This window comes from Cricetulus griseus, chromosome X (genome assembly GCF_003668045.3).
Source record: "Cricetulus griseus strain 17A/GY chromosome X, alternate assembly CriGri-PICRH-1.0, whole genome shotgun sequence".
In the NCBI taxonomy this organism is placed as follows: Eukaryota; Metazoa; Chordata; class Mammalia; order Rodentia; family Cricetidae; genus Cricetulus; species Cricetulus griseus.
In genome coordinates, this window is record NC_048604.1 from 92,998,781 (window position 1) to 93,022,605 (window position 23,825).

A 23,825-nucleotide genomic window follows, 5' to 3' on the forward strand; every position below is an offset into this window, starting at 1 on the left:
CACAAATGGGGCTGAAGTGGCAGCCAGGACAAATTTAGCTGAGATGAACATACAAACCCTTTTGGAAAAGGGAGAGAAATTACTTAGCGTCATCCATGGGCAGATTGTTACCTTCTAACTTATTAAGTAGTATGTTGAGCAACAACTTAATAACAATAAAATGAATAGTTTCTCTCCAAAGGAAAAAAGACACATTTAGCAGAAGAATAGTAGAACAAGGGTGCAGAAGAAATACTGGGGACTGGAAGATTTAAGTGGGGATGCAGGCAGGAGGGTTGGTGAGTAGGGGGCAGGAGTAGGGTTAAGCAAAACTAAGGATACATTTAAAAAGCCGTGTGAAAACCTATTTTTGGGGAAGATAATTAAAATTAATTTCAAAAAAGTGAAGCTGTGGTCCCCCTTTCATCTTTTACAAATCTCAAAGGAATCATTCAGATTCTGGTGTTTTTAAACAAAGGGAAAATATTAATTACTTGGAATAATGCAAAGAGGTTAAATCATGTTGACTGGTATAGTCATATAAACTAGCTTCCTTTTCCTTTGTGGAAGACTAAGCCCCAAGTTGCAGATTATTTTGGTAACATGACTGTTAAATTAAATGGAGACACTGACACACTCTTAGTAATTTTGATGGGAAATGGGCATAAATTGGCATAGTCTCGAGAAAAGTAGGGTAATTATTTAATCTCAGTTAAAGGCTGAAGTATTGTCTATACATAGAGTAATTTATATATTTAAGAAAATTCTGTAAGAATTCTGGAGCACCATAAATATATTTACATATATATTAAAGCAGATATCATGGCTATATCCAAAATATGTATATGTATACACACACTACACACACACACACACACACACACACACACACACACACACACACACACACACGAGCATGTGCTTTTGTAGTGCTGGGGAATCAAACCCAGGGATACGTGCACCTGTGCTGGTTATTTTTTTTCAAACTTGACACAAACTAGAGTCATCTGGGAAGAAGGAATGCCAACTGATAAAATACCCACATCGAACTGTTAAATAGGCAACTTTGTGTGAAGGGCCCAGGCCACTGTGGGTGGTGAAACCCCTGAGCAGGTGGTTCTGAGCTGTGCAAGAAAACAAGATGAGAAAACCAATAAACAGAGTTCACCAGGGCCTTTGCTTGAGTTCCTACCTCTAGGTTCCTGCTGTGCTTGTGTTCCTGCCTTGGCTTCCCTCAATGATGGATTATGATGGGGACTTGTAAGCCAAATAGACTTCCCCAAGTTGTTTTTGGTTATGATGTTTTCTTATACCAATAGAAAGCAAACTAATATAGCATATGATATCTATTACTGAGTGATACCTCCAGCACTATAGTGCTAATATTTATCAGTTGTTTCTAAAAGACATAAAATTGACTTTATTAGTATAGAATCAATTCAGATCTTTTTCTAAGGAAACTTTCCATTTCTTTAAAACCCCTTTAAACCAGGCAAATTCATTCTGCCAACACCTGTAATGATCATGTTCCTTGATTAAATATCCCTTGGAAACTTTTAAACATATTTTCCTTCTGATTTTAGATCACCAATTTTCTTTTCCCTATGAAATCTTTTTGACTCCTAATTTAATATACTTTCATTTTAACATATAAACTGATTTAAGTTCAAACTGTCCTGCCAAGTACTAAGCAAACTCATGTTTAACTTACAGAGGGAGGCCGTGGGTATGTATCATAGGGGGGAGGAGGGCTGTCTTGTTTCGGTGTTGATGGAGTATCTGCTTCTTCTTTGTCACTCTCACTCCAGTAATCTGAAAGTTTACAGACATGGAGACCCCAATGCTTTATTAAGAATCTGTAGCCATATTTCTCAAGAAAAGCTAATATCACTTAACACAAAAGATTTAAATTCAATCACTAAAGTATGTTCATCATCACTGCCCTACCCAAGAGTCATCAAGTTTTATTTTTAGCTGTTTTGGAGAAGAAAGAAGAACACAATAACCTAATCCCAACCTCATGAAAAAGTACTAGCACACAGCCAGTCTTAAAAGAGCTAAGAAAAAGGTACTCTATAAGCCAAAACAGGTATGTTTAATTTTAGAGCATTTTTCAGAAGCTTTAATTAATAAATACCACAGCATGTTCCTTTCTTTTTTGTTGTTTTGGAGACAGGGTTTCTCTGTGGCTTTGGAGGTTGTCCTGGAACTAGCTCTTGTAGACCAGGCTGGTCTCGAACTCACAGAGATCCGCTTGCCTCTGCCTCCCGAGTGCTGGGATTAAAGGCATGAGCCACCAACACCCGGTGTTCACAGCATGTTTCTTAAAGTGTGTCACATTACTTGGATGAATACTCAGAGAAGGAAAGCAATATACCATATGCTGCTGCATATCTTCTCTGATATAAACATCTCCAAAATTAATGTTCTAATTTTTTTGGCTTCAGTTCATTGGTTATCTAACAATTGCTGTTTTCTAGAGTCACGGTGACATGAATCTTTATAACACCATACTCCCACCTCTCCTTGGACAGACATGGCAAACTAAATCTTGCCAAATGAAAAAAAATGCACACTTGCTGATGTGTGCTATAAGCATCAAATTTCCAGAACTACTTAAAAGAGTAGGAGATACAAGCTCCTAGAAAAAGTTACTTGGCAGAACTGAGGCAAGAGGGAAGACAAAGAGCTCTGAGAGATACATTAATATTGTAAGTCAAATCCAACAAAAGGTCAATAATCAGAATCAGACTATATATCTTAGTCACAACTACTGATTGATTCTTATGTGAGTTTCAAGCAAAAAGTCAGGATGATTATCACAGCAATTTCAGGTGAGAGAAGAGGTATTAAGAGTAAAGGAAACTTGTATGAAAATTTAGATCCTAACACAACTACCACAACAAGACTTAAGCAGTATTCAGTCAAGTGAAAAATCACAGCACAAACATTTGTAGAAGCCTTTCTGTTTCTAGAAATTCTCGATTGTAATGTTTTCCTGTGGTGCTGACTAAAAATGAGTGCAACTAACATTTTTTTTTCCAGAAATTGTTACGTTCTTGGTAGGAAATAATGGAGCTGGGTTTGAACTGAGAAACTGTGTTGACCCAAAGCTCTTATGAGATCTACATTTCTGGGACTCTTGCTTGACACTGCAAGGAAGTTTAATGTTAAGTATAGGAATGTGATTTAATCTTCCTTCCATACTCCTGATTTTTGACTTCTGCTACTGTGGATAGAAAGTCTCTAGTAATAAATACTGGACATAAAATAAGACCTATTTAGGTCTTAAAACACAAGGACCCTGACAACACCCACTGAGAAAAAATACAGTGTCTAATTAATCCCACTTAGATACCTGTTTTTTTTTTGTTGTTGTTGTTTTTTTTTTGTATTTGGCAAAAACTCCAGTGCTGAGGAGACTGACCCAGAATTTTAAGTTTGAGATCAGCTTGGGTTACATAGCTAAACCCTGTCTCAAAAATCCCAGTGGAAATAAATCGAGACACTGGACAATGACCACCAACATAACTAAGTCCTACCTCAAAGATGAATTGACATAGATACCCAGAAACATATCTAAATAAATGATTGTAGAAAAAGCATGATTGATATTCAGAAGCAGGTAAAGGTTCAATTCTTCACCATACAACTACTTCATACATTGACACTCTTTTTTTTTTTTTTTTTTTTTTTTTTTTTTTTTTTTTTTTGGTTTTTCGAGACAGGGTTTCTCTGTATTGCTTTGGAGCCTATCCTGGCACTCGCTCTGGAGACCAGGCTGGCCACGAACTCACAGAGATCTGCCTGCCTCTCCCTCCCAAGTGCTGGGATTAAAGGTGTGTGCCACCAACACCTGGATATATTGACACTCTTATAGGCACAATTTAACTTCATTGTCGGGCCTATTTTATAATCTGTAAAAGAGCAGCTAATAATAACAACTGACTTTTGTAGTTGTATATGTGGGAGTACTAAATAAAGTAACATATATTCAAGTTCTTTGTACCTTGAATGAACTCAAGAGTTATTAGGAACATTTATCTTCTTGGGTATATTTGCTGTGTCAGGACAGCCTGACACAGATCACAAAGGCAGTGAATGCCTGATGTTCATTTTCACAGATATTCTTTTTTTTTTCTTTGTAACATTTCTGAGCAATGAAGAATGAAATTGGAGTCCTAGGTTCTGGGCTATTTTTTGGGAACCTGAAATCTTCCTGGAAGTCAATGCTCGCATTCACCTACCCCCACCCCACTCGAAGTAGTAAGCTCGCTAAGATCATTCTATTCTTATCCTTCCCACTATTTCCAAGAAAGCTGGCTGAGTTTATCCTTAATGTTTTCATTGATACCATGGCATTTTGGTGCAAGAATACCTCAAGTGGTCCTTATTAGCACATTGGAAAAGGCGATGACTAGCATTTATCCAGGGGTCCAGAGCTATTACCATACATACAAGATTCAAAGTGTTTATTTTTCCTCCTCAGTTAAATTAGGAATAATTCTAATCCCTATTTGATAGGATTTTAGGGTTACTAAAAGGCACCATCAATCTAAAAATTTGCTGCGTTTCTTAAGAAACAGCAGAAATATTATTTTACAAATCAACTTCTTATGCTAAGCTCCAAGGGAGAGAACAATGCTAGATAAAAGGCAACACTGAAAGTCTTAGGCTCTTTGGGAACATGTGAAATATTACACACACTATAGCTTAGTGATGAAACCACTCTGATTTTTTTCTAAGAGCAAATGGAATTTTTATCTCTCTAAAATAATATAAATATATATTTTGATGCATCTTGCAAAATATCAAATTTTATAAGTAATTACGAATAAACATGGCCATCAGTAGTAGAGGGAAAGTTCCTTTTTACCATTATATGTTGTCACAAAGGACATATTTTTTAGGACATATATTTAAAACTTGCTCTCATTTAGAACTATGAAAAATATACAATATAGGTCACTCACTTTTTTGTGACTAAAACTTTACAATAACATCAAGGAATTATTTTTGTTGTAAAACATAAAAATTCCTTTTTTTTTCTAGACTTCTGAAGTATACCCCATATTGCCATTATCTATATCCATCTTACTGGGCAATAATACACCAGAACTTTTATTCTTTACTCTTATCTAAGTATAACAACAGTACCTGTTCAGTACTTTGTCTCTCCCTACTTGTTCTTCACAGCTTTGGGTACTAGCTCTCTTTTTAACTCCAAAGAGATATATTGTGTGTGGAACTTAACCTCAGCATTAAGAATTACTCAGGAGATATCAAATAACCATAAAAGAGTGGTGTTGACATGTGACTCATCAGTTTCCTAAGACCAAGGGACTTAGCCATATATTAAGTAGTAAGTGTAATATGCTTCTGATGCATGTTACAGTGCCTTTTCACTCTGTGGCAATAGCAAGTATCATCATCTGCCTATGATTTTTTTCTACCAAATTTTACTAGGCATTAAAATATATACTTACACAATAGAGCAAGGCAGCATGCATGCACAAAATAAATACTCTTTGGAACTTGTATGTGCAATATAAATTAACCTGTCCTTTCATCCACAACGAAACTTAGTTCCATAACAACAAAAATTCATTATAATCAAGATTATGCCCAACTTGAAAGCAACATCAAGTAACAAAATTCTGAAGCTTGAAAATAAAAGTTCTGTGATACATACAACTTGATTTTTCTAGATTAATTTTCTTATCTATATATTACCCATATACCCATAGTTCCTACTCTTATATCTTTATAACCATGTAAAAAACAGATTTAAAGAGCTACTTCAGACCATAAATTAAGGTCTATAAATTACAGTGTTAGATGAGGTTTGCCTGTGCATATTGATGTGACGGAGATGGCCTCTATATTATTTGAAGAATTGTACAATCTGCTTCCATTCTGTGGAATATTAGTGCTATTGCCTTTGGTCTACACCATTTCCATCTTACAAGAATCAGCTTAGAAAACAGAGCCAAACAAAAGTCTTTCCCACATTCCCTTCCCAGAAGGCCTCTGTTTATGCTCCCCCCAACTTGATTTCGATGTTACTATGTTTCATTCTCTATATTGCACCAAAACTTACCTTTCATTAGTCCTGCCTTTTTATGCAAGACAAAAGTGTAATATAATAATATAATAAAAGGTATTCCTTTACCTTGTTCTTGCTTAATCCTCTCTCTCTCTGCATACCCTGCAGTCAGCATGTTAATTCTATTAAGCCACCTGGAAAAAGAAAGAAATCAATGATAATTCATTTACTTGTTAGAAATATTTATTGCAAATGTCTAAGAAGATATAGGATAACATTACATATAAAATATGTTCTTTATTAAACTTGAAAAAGGATTTAAGTCTTTAATAGGCAGTAATCTACTGTGATACAAATTGTTCCCAGACTGAAGATGTACATTCAATGGAACAGTTATGGAAAGCTGTTAATGTGTGTAATATAAAAGGTTTTGAAATGACCAAAGTCATATCAATTCTTCTCCTTCAAATGCATAAACACTCCAAAATATGTCTGCTCTTTTGTTTTTTACAGAACAAATGGTCCTTTGGAGACACTTTTAATAGCCAGTCTGATTTATAGAAATAGGAGAAAACATTACAGAGCTTGCCTGTAAAATTAATAGTTTTAGCATGAAATAAGTTTTTAATGAACTCATGTAATCTGAATGACCCAAGAGGAAACACAGCTCACAAATACATTAGAATCTTGTCTCTAAATACAAGAGGATTTAGCTTGCCAAAGAAAGTGCATATATAATTTTAACCTATATGATCTAGTAAACATTTTCATGAATAACATTAAGGTAATTTTCCTTAGTGCTTTCTTCATTATGCATTGCTGCTATTGTTAGTGCAGCCAAACTCTATCTCAGTTTTTTTTTTTATTTAATTCTACCAGGAATCTTAGTTAAAAGGACACACACACACACACACACACACACACACACACACACCACACACACACACACACACAGAGAGAGAGAGAGAGAGAGAGAGAGAGAGAGAGAGAGAGAGAGAGAGAGAAAGTGCACATATCTGTGTATACAGATTTTATGGAAAAACTGAATTTAATGAATACTTTTATACCCTAATTACTAGGTCCTGTTACTACTGGCATTACATACTTTTGAAAAAAATTTAGAGTACAAATATATATTATTTTGTACTGTGCTATAATGTAATACAAAAATAATGCCCTTTAAAGCCATAAAATAACCAGATAAAGCATGTATTAACTATGATTATGTTCATTTAAAAATATATCCTCTCTTGAATTAGGCATGCTTTCAAAGATTACATATGGAATAAAGCAATACCCACATTATCTTGTTAATGTATAATAATAATCAGGTAACCAAACAAAGCTTTACATGGGTACCGTTCCAGATCACTACTAATATGTAAATGTTTTTAGCACTGACTATTTTATCCCATTAACAAGCATTTTTTTTTATATTTTTGGTTGTGAGCCTAGCCTTTAATGACTGAGCCAGATTATTCCCCATGGAGAGATACTCTCTCACCCTAGACACATGGGGGGAGGACCTAGGCCCTGCTCCAAATGATATGACAGACTTTTAAGATCCCCATGGAAGGCCTCATCCTCCCTGGGGAGCAGAAAGGGGATGCGATAGGAGGCCAGTGGGGGGTAGGGGAGGAGGGGAGGAAGGGAGGAGGAGGGAACTGAGATTGATGTGTAAAAGAAGCTTGTTTCTAATTTAAATAAAAATTTATAAAAAATAATTTCATCAAAAAACAACAAAAACTCAAGTGTTTTTAAAAATTGCCTATTGAAAGTAAATACTAGGGATAAAACCATGAAGCAGCACAATTTTGTGCTTAAAATGTTCAGGTATCATTAAAGGCATCTAAAGAAAAGTAAATGAGGTAAGAGAACAAAAGTATATAAACACTAATGCTTATTACTACTGAAGACTTAGGTTGCATAAAAAAAACCTACTAAGGGCGATTTTTCTCATTTATATAAATGGGTCATTTATTTAGTACAGAAAAGCTAAGTTTCTTGCATAAGGTTACATAGCTAATGAGTTGTAATCTAGGATTCAGTCTTGTCTAAAAGGTCACAGTTCTGGTCACTAGTCTTTGATGCCTCTTCCTAAATGTAGGGAAATTATACACAATATACATTGGCTTCTGCAATTATAAAACGGAGGACATTTTCATTTTATGCCCAGTTTCTATAATTTTTTTAAATAGAAAAGGAAAATGAAAGGAAATAAAGAAAAGTAGCTTTAAATGACTAAAATTGTATCGTGAAACAATGTGGGATACAAAGAGGAAACTATACGTAGGTTTTCCTTTAGCCACCAAATAAACACAGCCATCAAACCAGTTGGCTATATAAGCCTGTCCAGTGACAGATGAAGGTGATAAGAAGAATTACTACATTAGATAGTAGACCTAAATTATTGAAATGTATATTCTACCAAATATACTTAGGACTTGAGTAAGTCAGGTTTTGTGTGCCTTTTAGAGAATTTAGAAATACATGTTAAGAAATCTCCTTAAATTTAACATCTAAAAACAACCCCTTTTGTGGTAATATTTTGGATTTATATTTGTTATCGTACTTTTGTGTTAGAATTGACAGTCAACAAAAGTTGAAGTTCTAAAATGTTATCCATTATTATTATTTAAATATGAATTGTATTGTGTGCATGTGAAATTTAAATAATGAATTAGGCAATTTTTTGTAAAATGAAGTATAATCATATGCAACTATAGCTGGACTACTCAAATTTTCATTAATTAATACAGAATCTACAATGGGAGTCTTTAAAAATTATTGAAGACAATGCTTAATTAAGTAATTTGAGATGTAAATAATACTTTACCTGTTCATGTCATCAAGATGTTCAGCAGCAAAATAAAAGCTTTTGATTTTAGGATGGCAGGCTTTGAATGCACTGTGAATATAACCACAAAAAATGAGTTACATTTACTTCTTTTTGGTTTTTTGAGACACGGTTTCTCTGTGTAGCTTTGGAGCCTATCCTGGCACTCGCTCTGGAGACCAGGCTGGCCTCGAACTCACAGAGATCCACCTGCCTCTGCCTCCCGAGTGCTGGGATTAAAGGTGTGCACCAATGCCTGGCTTACATTTACTTTTTTACAAAATGTAAAAAGGTTTTAATTCAAATACCTTTAAAATTTTGTATTAGAATTGGGACAGGCAAAAGAATGTGATCAATATATTGCCTGAAAAATTTTTAATAAAATTATAATTTGAAACCTGTATGGTGGCACACACCTTTATCCCAGCACCCAGGAGGCAGAGTCAGACAGACCTCTGTTCAATTCGAGGCCAGCTTGGTCTACAGAGAGTTCCAGGACAGCCAGAGCTACAATGTGAAACTCTTGTCTTGAAATAAAACCAAAAGTATTCTATTTTGTTTATTTATTATTAACATTATCATCACTGGTGTTTTTATGTATGTGCACATGCCAAAGAAAAGCTTTTAAGAACTGGTTCCCTCTAACCATGGATTCTAGGATTGAATTTGGGTCATCGGGATTGCATGTAATCATGAGACATCTTGCTGGCTCAAACTAAATATTTATGAATAAAATTAATGCAATGTCTAACCTAACTTCACATACATAATGCTTCTATCATGACAGAATTAATTAAGTAAAATTTCATGCTATATCCCTGAAACTACTTTCTTATAATTTTAATTTCAAAGCTTCTGCTAAACTATAACTTAAAATCTAGAAAATTACAAAATAAATTATCCCTTCTTCCCCCTTTCTCCAAGAAAATTTAACTTACTATTTCTTGCGGCATTCACTGGCTCTATCAATTTTAAATTCAGGCAGACTGATGAATCCTTCTGCTTTTTCATCCTAAACAAACAACATTTTTGTTAATGTATAATACCAACGAGGTCTGAAGCTAATTAAACCATGTAAGTATGACTTAAATATTTAGAGTAATAAATGTGCTACTCATTTAGTTAATAATTCCACTTGCATTTCATTAATTCTACATATCCACAGTTTAAAGGAATATTTTGAAAACTTAGAATTTCTAAAAATTAAAATACACACATTATTTTTATATTAAAATGAGTATAGAAAATAACTTTCAAAGTAAAACATGTTTTATAAAAAATTTTGGGGGCCGAAGAAGTAGTTTAGTGGTAGAGTGCTCATTTGTGCAGGAAGTATTGAGCTCTGGGTTTGATCTTTAGAACATAAACAACAACAAAGTAAAAGGGAAGAACATTTCAGGCCAAATAAACAAAATAGCTGTACATTTTTAGTACAAAATTTTCTATCATTTTAAGAAGAGGAATTTATGTGTAAGACTTGTTTTTTCAGAATGCATGTAAGAGCATCATGTGCATGTCTGTTGCCTGACAGAGTTTAGAAGATGGCACTGGATCCCCAGGGATTGGAGTTACAGTTGGCTGCGAGCCACCATATAGGTGCAAGAAACAGAATAAATGCTCTCAAGTGCTAAATAATATCCCAGCCCCATTTTCTATCATTTTAATATTTCTATATAAAATATGGACTTGTATTTTATATATAATACAAATTTGTAGTTTTACAGCCATTTGCTAATCAAACCTCAATAATTTTCTATGTAACAATTATTTTCTGTATGCAATAGTTCAGAAATTAAGTAGGACAACTTGATTTTCAAATATGTGTTTTCAGATACATCACACACACACACACCATTTTTCATCTGAAAAATTTAATAAAATTCATAAACCCTCCTCTCTTTAATACTAGTTAATAAAACAAGGTAGGAGAACTTTCCAAAATACTATATTTGTCTCAAGTTAAATCAACTATAATGTAATTTGGTAGCTACACTTTCCAGTCATTGTATTCCTTGTCCTGGTTATGATAAAGCTTCATAGACTTTTACAATTCCAAGATTTTATTTAATCTGCTAAACAGGCCCATAACTCCTTATACATCAAATTTAAGTAAGATCACTCTCTCTCCCACTATTTTGAAGAAAAATGCTACTCTCAGCTCTCTGGGCATTTGGCTTATTTCTGTGATTAATGAACTATGGTAAAGTTAAAAATTTGAGCTACAGGTAGTAACTGAAATTTGTATGTTATATACATAAGCAGTACTAAATTTTTGTCTTTAATTATTTTTACCAATCATGGGTTAAAGAAAATGTTTCCACTGACTTCTATCTTATGTTACTTTTGACAGCCTTAATTTACAATTTGAAATATTTTGGAATATTATCTCATCTTAATGATGCAACATAAAATACTCTATTTCCTGTAAAATAATAATAAAGCTTTCCTGGAAATATGTACTAAAATTATTCATTTATACTTTACATGAATAATAGTAATAACTTGCCAGTGACTGAAATATAGGCACTATTTAATAAAATGGACAAAAGAATTTTATCCCTTATAGTGTAAACGATAAAATATAATTTAGTATGTACAGATTGTCTGATAGATTTACTTATAGACTCGTCACAATGAAGAGAAACAGATACTTTATTTTTGATACTACTTGATTAGCATATGAATTTAGTATATCTATCAAATAAAAATATATATTTGCTTACTATAGTAAACAAGACATAGTACAAACAGATTTTATTTCATTATATGACTGCCACAAAATATCAAAACAAAATACAATATTTTCACATAAGCATATAGGAAATTAATATCTTCCAAATAAGTCTTTTATTGATGAACATGACTTGAACACTTAGCATTTTGTCAGACATTGTTTATTCATCTCTAAGAAAGTGGATGAAGAACTAAGCACAGTCTCTCAAGTAGTGTATTTCTGAGTCTACTCTTGCTCCATAGTAAAAGACAGTAGCACAATAGAACACAACATTCTCTAGATATTGTATGTTACAATCAAAGGTCTAATAATTATGGTAACTTTAAGGAATCACTCTTCAAATAAAATTGATTAATGTCTTAGGGTACTATTTGTATAAAAATCACACACACACACACACACATTACACACACACACACACACACACATTACACACACACACACACACACATTATAATAAAGTGAAGTAGTAGATAGGTACAACAAACAAGTCAAAGCAATGTCAAGGGAAAATCAATGAATAAAACTAACTTTGGCACATTTGGTGAGATACATGATTGATTGTGATATGATTAGTCTAGATACAAATATCTTATACAAAAAACTAGAAAAATCATAAGAACAATTAAAATACATTAAACATTCTTCTCCCCTCAAGTTGGTCAAATGTAATGGATATTTAATTTCAAAATTAGTCTACTAGTTCATTTTTTTCTTCAGGAGAAACTGAAATAAATTGAAACAATACTTACTTAAGTTACTAAGTAGTCCCCCCACCTTCTAAATAGAAACAGAAAAACCCTATAAAACCATAAGCAAGAGGTTTTCAAAAATCTCTGTTTTTAGTTAAGCTACTATATTAGTTGCTTTGTATCTTTAGAAACAGAGAATTTCACTATATTTTAACTGTGCTTCAGATATGTTGCTACATTAGAAAAATGGAGCAACTGTTCTTCCAGAATACTGAATATGGATCCTGAATTGGCTTGAGGGTGATATGAATTAAAATCAAATGGCTCAAATGTCAACACTTTTTGGTACAGATAATGAACCAATGAGAATACAAATGTGTTCTCCCTTACCTCTTCATTAATATACCAGTATAGGGACGCATCCTTTAGGACAAACCAGTACTTCTTCCATTTCTGCGAAAAATAGCTCTTTGCATCTTTCTTTTTCCAAAGCCATCCCTCACAGTCACCACGGCCAAGATCCTTGCAAGAAATTCGTCTTTTGCTCTTGCCTGCGATAGCTCCTAAAGATAGTGAGTGGTAGTATTCTTAATTTTGGAAAGTGCATAAAGACAAAAGATTAATCCATAATCTTAAAATCTTCCATATAGATGACAGCATAATCAGAAATATGTAATTCTTATCTCAAGACTCTTTGAGGCCATATCTTATCAAAGGTATCTGCATGGTAAGTGATCTGAAGCACACTGGCTTCAAGGCAATGAGAGGATTACTGAAATGTACTGGTGATTAGCACAGTAAAAAGGAGGAAGTTAAAGGTTCATTTTATTTTATTACCTTTGTTTTTCTTCTTTGATTTGTGCTGCAGAGAGGACTGCTGAAATGTCTGAAAGTAAAGATAGGGAAGACTATTACCTTACATGTAGAGTGTGATTCAGAGAACCATGGGGCTACACAGAACTCTCACAAGCTGGACGACTCTAAACCTAGGGTAGAGAAGTACCTTTCCCCATTAACATTTTAAAATAAATCAATATACTCAGATTACTTAACTTTCTAATCTTCCATGAATCAGGAGAGCACTTATCAGTATCCTTATTTTGTTGAGAGATGCCAGGGTAAACACATTGGTGAAAGTAAATGTTCTCTCCCCCATAACTGCTCCCTTTGAGAGACTCACTGTGGTTTCTAACACAACACCTCATCTGACTCTCACATAATCTGTCAAACCAGGAGGCAAATGTCTTTCTTATTTCTGTCTCCCTTAAGTCTCTAAATCTATAAGCACTTTGATAAATATTTTAATCTCATGCCTACTTTTATCAATATTACTGGTGACTAATCTTGGTGTCAATGGTGTCACCACCCCAGCTTCTCATCTCTGCTTCTGTCATAAGGACCTTCCCACTCCTCAACTACCAATCTTCACAAATACATGTCTGGTATTTTGAACATCTCTCAGCCACTGCCTCTAATATTTGTGGATTATAAAGTCCAATACCATTGTCCTATCAATGAAAAAATATTGTCATCTAAATCATTGATGATACCACCCAATTGTCCTTATATTTCTGCCCTATCTACTCTCCATGGGAGTTTATAATGGTTTCTTTGCACTATTCTCTGCCATCTATTTATAACTAGCTAAATGACTCAATACTAAGTACCTATATAATAGTTTACTATGTTTGGAATAAAAACCAGAGCTGTATTGACTCACCTAGCTTCCAATTAATGACTTTACTGGCTCTACTCAGATGATACACATATAAATTGCTCACTGCAATAATAAGCTTAATTATGATTAGTTAACCAAGAGTGAACAGAGATTGTGATTCCCCTATAATCAGATCGGTGAGTACCCAACTATCATCATAAAAAGCCTTCATCCAGTAATTGATGGAACCAGACACATAGATCCATAACCAAGCACCAGGCCAAGCTCTAGGAAACCAGTCAAAGAAATGGACTTCAAGATCACGATGGAGAAATCTACAGAGACAGCTGAACCAAGCTTGTGGAAACTCATGAACTCTAGACAGACAGCTGTGGAGCCTCCATGGGACCAAGCTAGGCCCTCTGCATGTGGGAGATGGTTGTGAAGCTTGGACTATCTGATGGGCTCCTGGAAATAGGGCCAGGATCTATTCCTGGTGCATGAACTAGCTTGTTGGAGCCCATTTCCTGTGGTGGGATGCCATGCTCAGCTTTAATGCAGGGGAGAGGGGCTTGGTCCTGCCCCAACTTAAAGTGCCAGACTTTGTAGATTCCTCCTGGGAGCCCTTACATGTTGGGAGTAGTGGATAGGGGTGGTCTGGTAGGGTGAGGGGAGTGGGAGGAGGGGTAGGAGGGAGAAGTTTGGAATGTAAAATGAAATTTAAAAAAGACATCTATATCTACTCTGTTATAATCTATGCTTAGTCTTTTGTTAGCTTTTAAGATCTTTTTCTCTTCATTACTTATATTCTATACTTTCATTAGTGTCCAAAATATAATTTACCCTAATCACATTTAGCATTCATTAGGTTGTATTATTTCTTTCATTCTAAACACTTTCAATTATTATTTCTTTTAAATTTTCTTTACCAGTTCCATTTTCTCTAGATGAAAGTTGGCATGTGTCAATTTATCACCTATGTGTATTTCAAATTTTCCCTTTCATCATTCTGCATTGCCCTTAAGTAAATTTATTCTGCTCCTTTCCTTCCTATTTAACTCTTTTTTCTGAATTATATCCAATCTAAACTTTATCTTATCTGTTATACTTATTTAACTGACAATATTTTTACATTTTGAGGATAACCTGTTGGTACTGACTCTAAAACAGCAACTGTCTTTGAATTTTGTGTTTTAGTTTGAAATTTAAGTGCTTTTGTAATTTTGTCATATTTACATTTAATGTGTAACATACTACCTGATTGTTCAGTTCACTGCTCTTTCTTAAGCATTATTTTAGACACCAGAATTTTAGATTTAGTAGATAGTTCTTTCATTTTTTGCCTAGGACTTTTGCTGTCTCCTGCCTCTATTCCTTGGCTCCTTTCAGAAACTAACCAGGAATTTTTGAGGACATCATCTACTGTCTCATTCATGCAGTTCAGTATAGGAGGCTTAGCCCATGTTTCTGAATAAAGGTTTGTTTTCGTATCCTGTTAACACCAGGAATTCACTTTGGTCTGTGGTTGTGTCATTAGTAAAACATAATCACAGATGTGAACCCACCTCTCTTTGACTTTCTAGTTTCACCAGAGAGTCAATTATTAGTTCCCAACACAGCTAAGGTCAATTTGGTTTTAGGTTCTCATTAAAGAACCCGTAGTCATATCTATTTCCTACTAGATACATATCTTTAGTGCCAAATTACCAGATAATTTTCCCTTTATGCTTTTCACGTGCGTGTGTGTGTGTGTGTGTGTGTGTGGGTATGTGTGTATTACTATGGCCATCTCTCTGCTTATTTTATCACTACGTATTTAAGGCAGAATGAACATGAAAACACTGCACGAGAGTGGAGGTGTGTGTGTGTGTGTGTGTGTGTGTGTGTGTGTGTGTGTGTGTGTGTATGTGTGACTGAGTTTAAAAAACAAGCTTATAATGTTTATTGGTCAGCAAAAATTGATTACCTTTCAAAGCATCTTGAAAGCCAGTTCTCTTCAAAACCCTATCATAGTCTATCTGTAGAACATATGCACTAAACTCTGTGATGGTTCCGTTTCTACACTAAATATGCATAGCTATAGTTACTGTATTTTAAAAATATTTATTTTATTTTATGTGTATTGTTAAATTTTGTTTACATGTATGTCTGTGTACCATGTGCATACAGTACCCACAGAGGTCAGAAGTGGGCGTTGGATCCTCTGGAACTGGAATTACCTAGGTTTCTTAGTTGCCAGCTGGGTGCTGGTAGTTGAATTGAAGTCTTCTAGAAAAATAGATAGTACTCTTAACTATAGAGCCATCTCTAGCTCCTAATAACCATTTCACTTCCTTAAAAGCTTACATGAACAAAAACGATTAATGACATTTTCATCATACTTCACCTGCCAAAGTTACGTAGTACACTACATATTTCCTAACATCATTCTAAATACAAACATGAATATCAAGGCTAATAATTCAATGAACTGTAACTCCAACATTGCCCCTTTGTGAACAGAAGTGTTTTTTTGTCTTAATTAGTTTGTAGCATACATTTATAGCAAACTGTTAATCAGGATAGGAGATAGCCATTAGCAGGCTTGGAGATCAACAAGTATGGACCCCTCCTTCACACTTGTCTGTGGACTCCATCTTACATTTTCCTAGGCAACAAAGACAGATAAAGGAAGCTCTGCATTGGTTCTTTCTCAACAACAAAAATACCAAATGAAAGGATGGAGAGAGGAGGTATCAGAGTTTGCCCAAAGCCTATTAAGGGAAAGCTACTTTCCCTTGGCTGAGTTTTATCACTGGTCCTAGGTGGAGACATGATACTCCAGTCTATCCCAAAGATAGCAGCCCCCTACCCACTCAGTGAAGTTATCTACAGATCTTTGCTGCTAAGTATGCCCAACTGTATGACATCCAAAGTAAAACTAACCTTTCTTTTTCCCTCTTTCTACCTCTTCTTCAGATACTAACAAAATCCCAACTATGTCTATCCTGACAGTGGACCTCCTTTTTTCCCACTTTTTAAATTTAAATTAGAAACAATCTTATTTTACATCAATCCCAGTTCCCTCTCCCTCCCATCCTCCCATGCCCCAAACTGACCTCCCATCCCATCCCCCTTCAGCTCCCCACGGAAGGGTGAGGCCTTCTATGGGAGATCATCAAAGTCTGGAGAGTGGACATTCTTATTCAACCCCCGGGAACCCCCATTCCTCCATGTAGCTTTGTGCAGACTTCTATTCCCAAGATTGCCCACTTTGTCTTTCTCTAACTTATGGCATTCAAGCTTCCTTTTGAGTCATGTTTAGACATGCTCTAAGACGAAATGAAATGGTATTTTTAATTAATTTTAGGTTATCTCTCCTAAATCTTGGAATCAAATTTTCCTCTGCCCCGGTTTCTAAAATTAACATTTGAAAGTGTCAGACCCAAACAATCAAAAGTAAGCTAATTGGTATTTGAGATAAACTTGCTAGAGGCAAAGTCCAGTAAAACCAATTCTTTTTTTGTCTCAAATTCAACTTGTATCTAAATCCTTGCATTTTAATTAGTTTCAAAAACAGGCACAGAGTTGTTTGCACTTAATAGTTCCCAAATCACAAACACCTTCATATACATTTTTAAAAAGGCATGAGTATCAAAATTATCACCATACAAAGGGAATAAAACAAACTGTCCAGAAGTTCCAGGTACAGAGACTATTTTTTGCCCCATTGTTATCTTAGAAACCATCCCATATCTATAAAAGACTAGTCAGCTGCAGCTCTCTCTACAGTGTACCAAGGTAGCAAGGAATATTTTTATAGTTACATAAATCACAGTAGTGATCAACACCCTTGTTTCTCTATCTCAAATGATTCAACAGAACCCAGTGGCTCAATAAGAATCCTCAAATATTCCTGTCATGTAGGACAGGACAAATTGTTCAACAGATTGATAAATTTGCTTTCAAAAAAAAAAAAACTTCCAAATCAAAAAGGCCTGGCCAACAAATGAGATTATTATTAGAAGATAGGCTTGTTCCTTTAAGAAGCTGGAAACTCTAGAAAGATAGACCTCACAATTTGAAGAAATTAATCTAAGGTCCCTCCTAGAGTTGAGAGATTCCTATGAGGAGGATTAAAATACAGAGGTCTCTGAAGACAAAAGGAAACCCAAGATAAAGGAGTCTTAAACATGCCTCCCCTGAAGCCTTTGACTGCAGCAACATCAGAGCACTGTCTCTTTCCCCACCTCTAATGCCCCCAAGAGCTCTCTTTCACAGTGGTTATTGTGTTTCTCTACTTTACTATAATAACCTTAGGGACTGGAGACATGGCTCAGTGGTTAAGAATATTTGTTATACTTGTGGATAGCCTGGGTCTGGTTTCCAGCACTCACAAGGTGGCTCACAACCAAACATAACTACAGTTTCAGGAAGTATGACACTCTCTTCTGACTTCCAAGGGTACCAGGCATGCACACACTGTATATGTATACATATAGTAAAACACTCATACACATAAATAAATAAATAAATAAATAAATAAATAAAGTGATAATAGCCCAAAGAGCTCAATAGAAAAACTCCAAAAGACAAAGCTGCCCCAAAAGGTTCAAAAGAACCCCAAGTTGCTCAAGAACTCAAAAGCAAACTGGAAAGCAAAACTCAAGGTTATCAATTTGGGAGAAATTATCAAGGATCACACTTTCTTAAGAAACCAAAACAAAATGTAAATACTTGTTCTTCAACTTCATCAAATAAAGATAAAAACAAACAGACATCAAAAGTAGATGGGGAAAGCCCATGAGGCCTCAACCCAAAGAACTGAAGTGAACTACAGAATCTTGAGAGTAGGAGAAATAGATTTCCCCAGGGAAGAACACGCCAATTGGTTTTCCAATACCAAATGGCCAGCCCTGAAAACATACATACATGTAACATTATACACATGGAGCAGGTTGCATTTACAAATATATATGTATATGCATATATTTATGTAATAGCAATTAATGAAAAAAAGGCCTTGAATTTAAAATAGCAGAGGAGTTTATGGGAGGGTTTAGAGAAAGAAAAGGGAAGGGAGAAGTGATGTAATCATATTGTCATCTCAAAAATAAATAAATAAAACTACCAGTAACCAATGCCAGTTCTTGTGAAGTGATAGGAAAACATCCCTAGAGTAAACAAACTCCCGTAGCTGCTAGAAACTTCCATCTTTCCACTTGCTGCAGGGAGCAGGCATTTCAAAATGTATGCTTCTTCTTGTTATAGTTGCCATCATTACCAGATGAAGGGGTCATAATCTGCGCCCGAACAACAGGCCAAATGAATAGTGAAAACTACAAGAGGGAGATTTATTCAATGTGGTCACACTGGGAAGAGGGACAAAGAGATCCAGTTTCCCTTAAGCCTGGCTTCCACTTTCTCTTTTGACAGTGCATATGAAAAAATGCCTTTACAGCATGAAAGTCTCTTTAGTTTTCCAAGAATGTTCTACATACTCCAATCTTTAACAACGTTTGAATTTCTATCTTAACCAGGACTTCTTGATTGAGCTATACAGGCTGCCTATTTCAGTTGATTTAATATGGATAACACTGATATCATGATTATTTATTACCTGCCAAATGTCTTCTACGTTCAAGTGAATGACTATTCATCATTTTTTCATCCTACCAAGTCAGGTATAAAATCTTGGAGTCAAGTTTAACTCTCTTTTGGTATTTTTTTTATACAGCCTATGGCCAAGCCATAAACAAGTTGTATAAGATTAATTGTCACATGTTTGCATCTTCCTTCTACTATTGCAACTTGTGTCTCAGCTGCCATAATTCCTACATGCAATAAATAATCTCTAATCGTTTCTCATTGTGAATACATATTAATATCCTTTTGTAATTTTGAAGGCCTTACATGATCTGTTCCCTTATTATTGTTTTACCATTACTTTTACATTTACCATAGTGGCTGATTCCAGATCAAGCCAAAGTGCAGGTCTATCTCACAGATGTCACTCTTGGGGTTACCTCAATGTTCCTTTACCCATATGCATTCACGGCTCAGTCTAGACCTCCCCAGATGTTTCCTTTTAAAGCAATTTCAGCATTCATTATTTAAAATTGTTGGTCCTCCTGCAGTCAACACTCCATTTGATTTTCTTCTTCCCATTTAACATCAAATATGCTTATGTTTCTTATTTATTGCAGACTTCCTTCCAAATATGAACCCCCCTAAAGAAGAATTCTGTTTTATACACTGCTTTGTCCTCTGTCCATAACAGGGCCTAATATAGAGAAACTGAATTACAGGTTGTGAGTGAATAACTACTGAGCAAAACACCAGCAAACAGCCCATGATATAATCTTACCTAGCTGATTATTTTAACCTAAAATGTTATTGGGTAGTGGGTAGGCAACAAACCAGTTGTCTCCTGTTCAGTAATTCATGTGTGTAACATATCCCTGAAATATATGTTTTTTTAAATAGACCATTCCTTTGGGGATGTAAGAAAATTTCTTTATATCCAGTCTTCTTCAGCATTATTTGAACTGAAATTGTTTTAGAACATTTAACATACTGGAGTCAAGATGTGGTTGACCAAAGTACATTAAATCTGTGTCAAAAGATATTTATGCAAATAATTATATGATGAATTATGAATGGATGTGTTGAAATTGCAATTCTATCCAAAAAATAGAATGTGCTAAAATAAAAAGCTATTATGAAAGTATTGTTGATCCTCTTCTTAACCATGGTGATGCATGCAATAGGATTCTGTTTGGCTATAAAAGATCCCTTTTCAGACATTTGCCTGAAAAGACCATTTGTTTTTCATTTGCCCACAGATGTTCTCTTCAAACTCCATTCTCCCGTCTTTTGGATGTAGAAGTGAGGGGTGGTAATTTGGGTCATTCTTATCCTGAAAATTTCAGAAGCACTTATTTTAATTGTAGAAGAAAATGACAGTTTCTGTGTTGCATTTTGAAAGCTCAGCTACTATTAAATTCTTCTCAAGTTGTAAATTACTGCACTTATGGAAAAATTTGCAATCAAAATACTCTCTTGTTGCAATATAGCAACTTTCTTTCACTGTAATTTTCCACAAAGTTCCAAGATTTCTTCAGTGACTAGGCAAACCAATAGCATCCCTTCGTCTACATAAGACAAGAAGGTGCTAAGCAATTTGAAGTACTTGGGATAAATGACAGCTGCTTCTACATATTTAATTTTTCAAATAAACAAATAAACAAAATTATTTGAAGTCTTAAATATTTTAGGAAGTAAAACACTTTATCTCTTACTGTCTAATTATTATATTTTGGCAGTAAAAGAGACTAAATGAGAAGTGGAGTGTGTGCTAATAGCACTAAATGTTACACAAAAATCTTCTATTTGCAAGAAACAGCACAGAACTTAACTGGTTTGTTGCTGGTGGTGATATTCTTGCTACTGTACTACATGAAATAAAACACTTGCAATAGAGGAGAGTAATACTAGACGTTTCATTGCAGTTGGGTAAGGTAGCTGCTTGGCTGTTCATGAATCTGAGTTTTTATTGAGTAAAAATGTATTCATATTGACTCAAAATTCATGGTTTGAAAACATAATAAAAAAGTCAGATTAGAATAAAGTGATAGTTTAGATGAGTCTACATCCTTTCATACTGCTTAGAATAGGCTCAGTCTATGATTATTAAGAATGATCTGTTTCCTAGCTTATGTAGGAAAGAATTTGACTGAATCTTATGCAATATCCTATTTTAGGTGACTCTTCCTTTTATTTATTATAGTTGTATGGAGAAGAATATAGACAAAGGGAGTGATTAATACATGCTAACAAGAATTACCCCCCTTGGAAAATAGAAACCATCATTCTAAGATCATGATAAATATTTAGTCTGGGATTATTTGTTAGGTACAGTATTTTCATTCTTACCAAAACCTAAACCAAAACAACAGCAGCAACAACAAACACAACTATAAATAGTTTGTCCCTGACACTCTAGTAAGGAGCAACTGAGGTGTAGAATGTATAGACTTCTCACTCAGGATCACATGAGTAAGGGCAGAGTAAAATTCAGTCCTGTGTCTGTCAACTCTCTGCTCTTACCACATGCATTACTTGCTGCCTCAAAAGTAAGTATTCTGTAATCACAGAAGCCATTTAAAGGAGATTGAAAATGTCACAAATGTCACAAAATGACACAAAGCATTCATCTATGAATGCTTCCTGACATGTGACACAAGGTCACAGCTATGTGGAAAGAAAGGGCTCTACAAAACAAAAAAGGTAATCACATGTTAGTGGAGACCATTTAAATCAGTAACACTTATCTCTAATCTTATGATGCATCAATTTATTTAGAAAGCCATACTGCTCTGTAGATCATAAAGGATGGTTTACACTTATAATATCACAATACGAAGGCTCATGTTAACATCTCAGTTTTGTAAATGAGACAGAACTTAAGGTCTGAAAGGTCATAAAGCTCAGCTAAAGTAGACAGGTATGGGACTGTGGTTGTGTTTTATCTCAAGCCTATTAACAGTTTAAGTGAAATATGCAGTTTGAAAACCCCATGCCAATATAAGAATGAGAAAAGCATGGTTCCGAAGAATTGGAGAAACCTCTTGGAGCTCATTCACTGTTTTGCAATTGTTTCACTAGAGTCATTCCTAATTAATTGAAAAATCATTGAAATTACTTGGCTTAGTGTCTCATGATGTTTTTTTTTTCCCTCCTATCTATTAAGGCAGAAACCATCTGCTTTGGTCACTACTGACTACTCAGCTCCTCACACAGTACCTGTTGAAAATACAAACCAAGCAGTTACTGTAACACCCGAGTGTGTGGGCAACTGTGGTATGGGCTGTAATTTACAGGATTTCACAGATAATCCATCAGTATATCCTGTCTACTTATTTTTAAAACATATCCAGAGTGTAGTTCTGCTCACTACTTTTACTGTAGCATGCAGGCTTAAGCTATTGCACCCTCTCACTTGAATTGGCTCTATCCTATCTTATCTCCCTACTTCAATTCTTATCCCTAGCCCCTTAAATCTATTTTCAATATGCAGCTGAGGTGATAACTTAGGATATTCATTTTTTTCATTAGAAATGGAATGCACAGTACCAATGGAGCAACACTCTAGAAGGAACCAGGAGACTTGACTTATAATTATCCATATTGTAATCACTACCCCAGTTCCATGACTTTTGTCATGCCATTCAAGTATTAGTGACTTCAATTTTCTTATGTACAAGATCAAGGATATGAATCAGATTCTCTCAGAATATTTCATAGACTATTAACTTTATTTGAATGTCATCTGTAACTGAATAGCAGGTAATTAATTAGTCATCCATATAAATTTAATTACTGATGATTTAGGATTTATATGCAGCCATTTCAATAGCAAAAACTAGATAGTACCTTTTTAAAAAAGCACTGTTTAAGCTCCACCATATATGGAAATAACCTAACACTAGCTATATTAGGTACAGTTATTTTGGGGTATCTGACTGATATGTACAATTAACATAGATTTTGTACTTGAAACAAAGGAGGAAAGTCTTTAAAAGGCACAAAGCAGAAACGCAGTATCTACTGCTCTTAGCATTTCTGTTTGGCAGAAACTGTTAGCACATAGATATCTGAGAAATCAGGGTAGGTTTTCCATTTTATTTTTGTTACCAGAAAAAGGGACATAAAGAGATTTGATACCTGGAATCAAATGACAAGGAAAGAAATCATATATAAAAAGAAGAGGGGGAACAGTAAAAACGAATCACTTCTAGTAGAGAATTCACAGAATCTAAGTATCTCAAGCGAATTGTGGTATGGTGATTTTTATTAACATTGATATAGTTGAATCACAGTTATTGAAAAGCTTTTCTGAC

At 34.7% G+C, this 23,825-nt stretch overlaps 1 protein-coding gene across 5 annotated transcripts in view; it reads right to left on the bottom strand.

The window, feature by feature from the left end:
- Cnksr2 (connector enhancer of kinase suppressor of Ras 2) overlaps positions 1–23,825 on the bottom strand; it is a 212,512-nt gene that overhangs the window by 34,616 nt on the left and 154,071 nt on the right. For all 5 annotated transcript variants that reach the window (XM_027432585.2, XM_027432589.1, XM_027432588.1 and 2 more), the window contains 6 exons: positions 13,125–13,173; positions 12,678–12,850; positions 9,800–9,873; positions 8,862–8,933; positions 6,152–6,219; positions 1,691–1,791 (listed from right to left, as the gene is read on the bottom strand). In XM_027432585.2, the coding sequence (XP_027288386.1) occupies positions 1,691–1,791; positions 6,152–6,219; positions 8,862–8,933; positions 9,800–9,873; positions 12,678–12,850; positions 13,125–13,173 (537 nt within the window). The remainder of the gene's footprint in view (positions 1–1,690; positions 1,792–6,151; positions 6,220–8,861; positions 8,934–9,799; positions 9,874–12,677; positions 12,851–13,124; positions 13,174–23,825) is intronic.